At 45.8% G+C, this 2848-nt stretch overlaps 1 protein-coding gene across 1 annotated transcript; it reads left to right on the forward strand.

Annotated features, from left to right (window-relative positions):
- Positions 1 to 1602: 1602 nt before the first annotated feature.
- LOC102829037 (keratin-associated protein 12-2-like) lies at positions 1603 to 2178 on the forward strand. The gene has a single exon (XM_006876795.1). The coding sequence runs from the start codon at positions 1603 to 1605 to the stop codon at positions 2176 to 2178; it is 576 nt and encodes a 191-aa protein (XP_006876857.1).
- The last annotated feature ends 670 nt before the right edge of the window (positions 2179 to 2848 follow it).

A 2848-nucleotide genomic window follows, 5' to 3' on the forward strand; every position in this document is an offset into this window, starting at 1 on the left:
AACCTCTGACCAGTCTTACACGGTCTGCAACAGGCACCAAATCAAGGGCATTCAACATCAGGGCGTTGCAGAATAGGTCTTACTATCGAATATGGTTCTTACTCCTAATATGCAAATTGTATGGGGTCTCAGTTGGATGCTTCTGGAATTATGTTCTCAACTTTGTGCCAGCTTCTTTTTGATTAGCTTTCAGTGATCTTGCTCTGAGCTTGTACAGCCCCATCGTCTTCCATAGATTCACAAGAAACCCTCACAAAGACTTATGGAACTTGTTCTATGCATAACGCCCTCCTTTCTGATGCCCCACCTCTAAGATTCCATGTGCTTCAAATGCCTCAAACTCTATCTTTCTTCTCCAGAAGACAGGAGTATTGTGTTCCTGTCAGATTCTAGTTCATTGCACTGCATTTGGGAAGTTGACCCCAGATCTAGATCTAGGTGAATGTGGAATTAACCCTGTGAGTTTTCCTTTTTATTTCTGGAACAAAAGTCTTGTTTTGTTTCTTGTTCATTGTCTGAAAATATGTCGTTATTGTTAAGTGCTGCAAGTTTGTTCTGACTCATAATGAATCTGTACAGGGCTTCTGAGGATCAGCTGGTGAGTTTGAATTGATGACCTATGGTTAGCAGCCCAGTGTTTATCTTAAAGCACCACACCAGGACTCTGAAAACATATGTTAGATAAATTTATTTGGAACTCTATAGCTGAGTGGTGGCACCCGTCACTTGATCAACGACTGCATGTGTTATTTGGTTCTCCATATTAAACCCTTGTCTCTCCTGCCATAGCACGCCAAGAGGGGGAGACCCTCCATTGGTCCAGTGACCCCAAACACCTCATGGTTTGCCCAATCTTGGTTCCTGGGGTGGAGTACTGGTGTGGCGCTGTAGGATAAGCACTCAACTGCAATGTCAGTATGAGTTAGAACCTACTCAACAGTACTTAACAACAACAGCTGTCCCTGGGCTTGGTAGAACTGTGTCTCCTTTGAAGATGCCCTGTTACTGATATTATCTTGATTCTCTAACTATGAAGCAGTCTTAAGATAAGGATCTAAAAAATGAATTTCTACAAGACCAAAACCCTTCCATTTTCATTTATCCTGTGGATATAGAGTCTCTTTATCCTTTCAGGTTTATCTGCCGGCTCTCCAACTCCAGCTCTCGGTGCTGGAAAAAGTCCAGTTAACAATCTTTGATTCTCTTCATCTACCATAGATTCTTCCCGGGAAGATCAATGTGATATGGAGAGGTAAATTTGGAGATCCATGTTTTTGAAATGATGTAGCACATGTGGAATGTTAAGGAATGAGGCAGAATCCACACAGAGCCAGTAAGATGGATGGGCAGATTTTTAAATGAAACAAGAATGTAAAGAGGATGCAATTAGTCATGAAGCTAATGCCAAAACAGAAAATTCCATAACAGAAAAATAAGGTCCTGGGAGACAGCCCACAGGAAATACAAACAAGGAAAGGGATAGTTGTGCTTGTGTGTTGCGTGGATGCCTGTGTGCCAGGACTATAAAGGCAGTTCAGCAGAAGTAGCCAGCAGACCTGCTCCCACCTCCTCTCTGAAACCAGCTCCAACCACACACCCACCATGTGTGATAGCTGCTGCTCCTCAGGCTGCCAGTCGGCCAGCTGCTCATCCCTGTGCTGTGTCCCCACCACCAACTGCTCACCCTCGTGCTCCATGAGCTCCAGCTGCAGCCCACCATCCTCCTGTATGACCCTGCTGTGCCAGCCCATGTCCAGCCAGTCACCCTGTGGGGCTGCCAGCTGCTCTTCTGGTGGCTCCCAGTGTCTGTGCTGCCCCTCCTCCTGCAGCTTGACTTGCTGTGTGCCCAGCTCCTGCCAGGCAGCCAGCTGTGTGCCTGTGAGCTGCAAGCCCGCTGTGTGTGTGCCCGTGAGTTGCAAGCCCGCTGTGTGTGTGCCCGTGAGCTGCAAACCTGCTGTGTGTGTGCCCGTAAGCTGCAAACCTGCTGTGTGTATGCCTGTGAGCTGCAAACCTGCTGTGTGTGTGCCCATGAGCTGCAAGCCAGTTGTGTGCATGCCCATGAGCTGCCAGCCCACTATGTGTATGACCCCCTCTTGCCAGTCTTCTGACAGCTGCCAGCCCTCCTGTTCCACTCTTCTCTGCAAACCCATCACCTGTGGCAGCCCTGCTTGCTGCTGAACACATGTCTCAACACTAGCCACTTGTGCAAATGGGTCTATTCCTGAAACCATCTTAGAAGAAATCACAGTTTACCTCCAGGTCGTATGCTGTTGAAAACTATGCTCATTGAATCCCAGAACAGTGAAGAAAGAATGTGGCAGAATCATCTGGATCCCTCCCTGCACATTGTTTCAGGGAAGTGTTGTCTCCCAGCGCCCTTCTCTGACTCTAGTGGGAAACCACACCCTACATCAATCCAATAAATTGTAATTTTTCTTGTCCAGTTCTCTGTTTCTTGTCTTTCTTTATTATTACTATGTTTTTGTATCTATGCTCTTGTTATGAAAGCATTTTAGGGTGAATTTTCTCTTCATCCATCCCTTTTTGTAATGGCTTATAGGAGGGTAGATTTTCCTTGGTTGGGGAAGAAGAGCATCTATTTACTACCTCTCCATCCACAGTCTCCTCTTCTCTCTCTTTTCTTTCTCTCTTTTGTTCATCACTGCTTTTGTGGTATTGCATTAGGCAAATCTGCTGCACAAGACCTTTTTAAAGTGTTGAAGAGCAAAGATGTCAGCTTGAGGACTAAGGCGTGCCTGATCCAAGCCATGATATTTTCAATAACCTCATATGCATGTGAAAGCTGGACATTGAATAAGGAAGATCATAGAAGAATTGATGCTTTTGA

The sequence above is a fragment of the Chrysochloris asiatica genome, unplaced genomic scaffold (assembly GCF_000296735.1).
Source record: "Chrysochloris asiatica unplaced genomic scaffold, ChrAsi1.0 scaffold00415, whole genome shotgun sequence".
In the NCBI taxonomy this organism is placed as follows: Eukaryota; Metazoa; Chordata; class Mammalia; order Afrosoricida; family Chrysochloridae; genus Chrysochloris; species Chrysochloris asiatica.

Excerpts from the sequence above, each read along its gene's own strand:
- LOC102829037 (XM_006876795.1), top strand. The coding sequence starts at position 1,603 with ATGTGTGATAGCTGCTGCTCCTCAGGCTGCCAGTCGGCCAGCTGCTCA.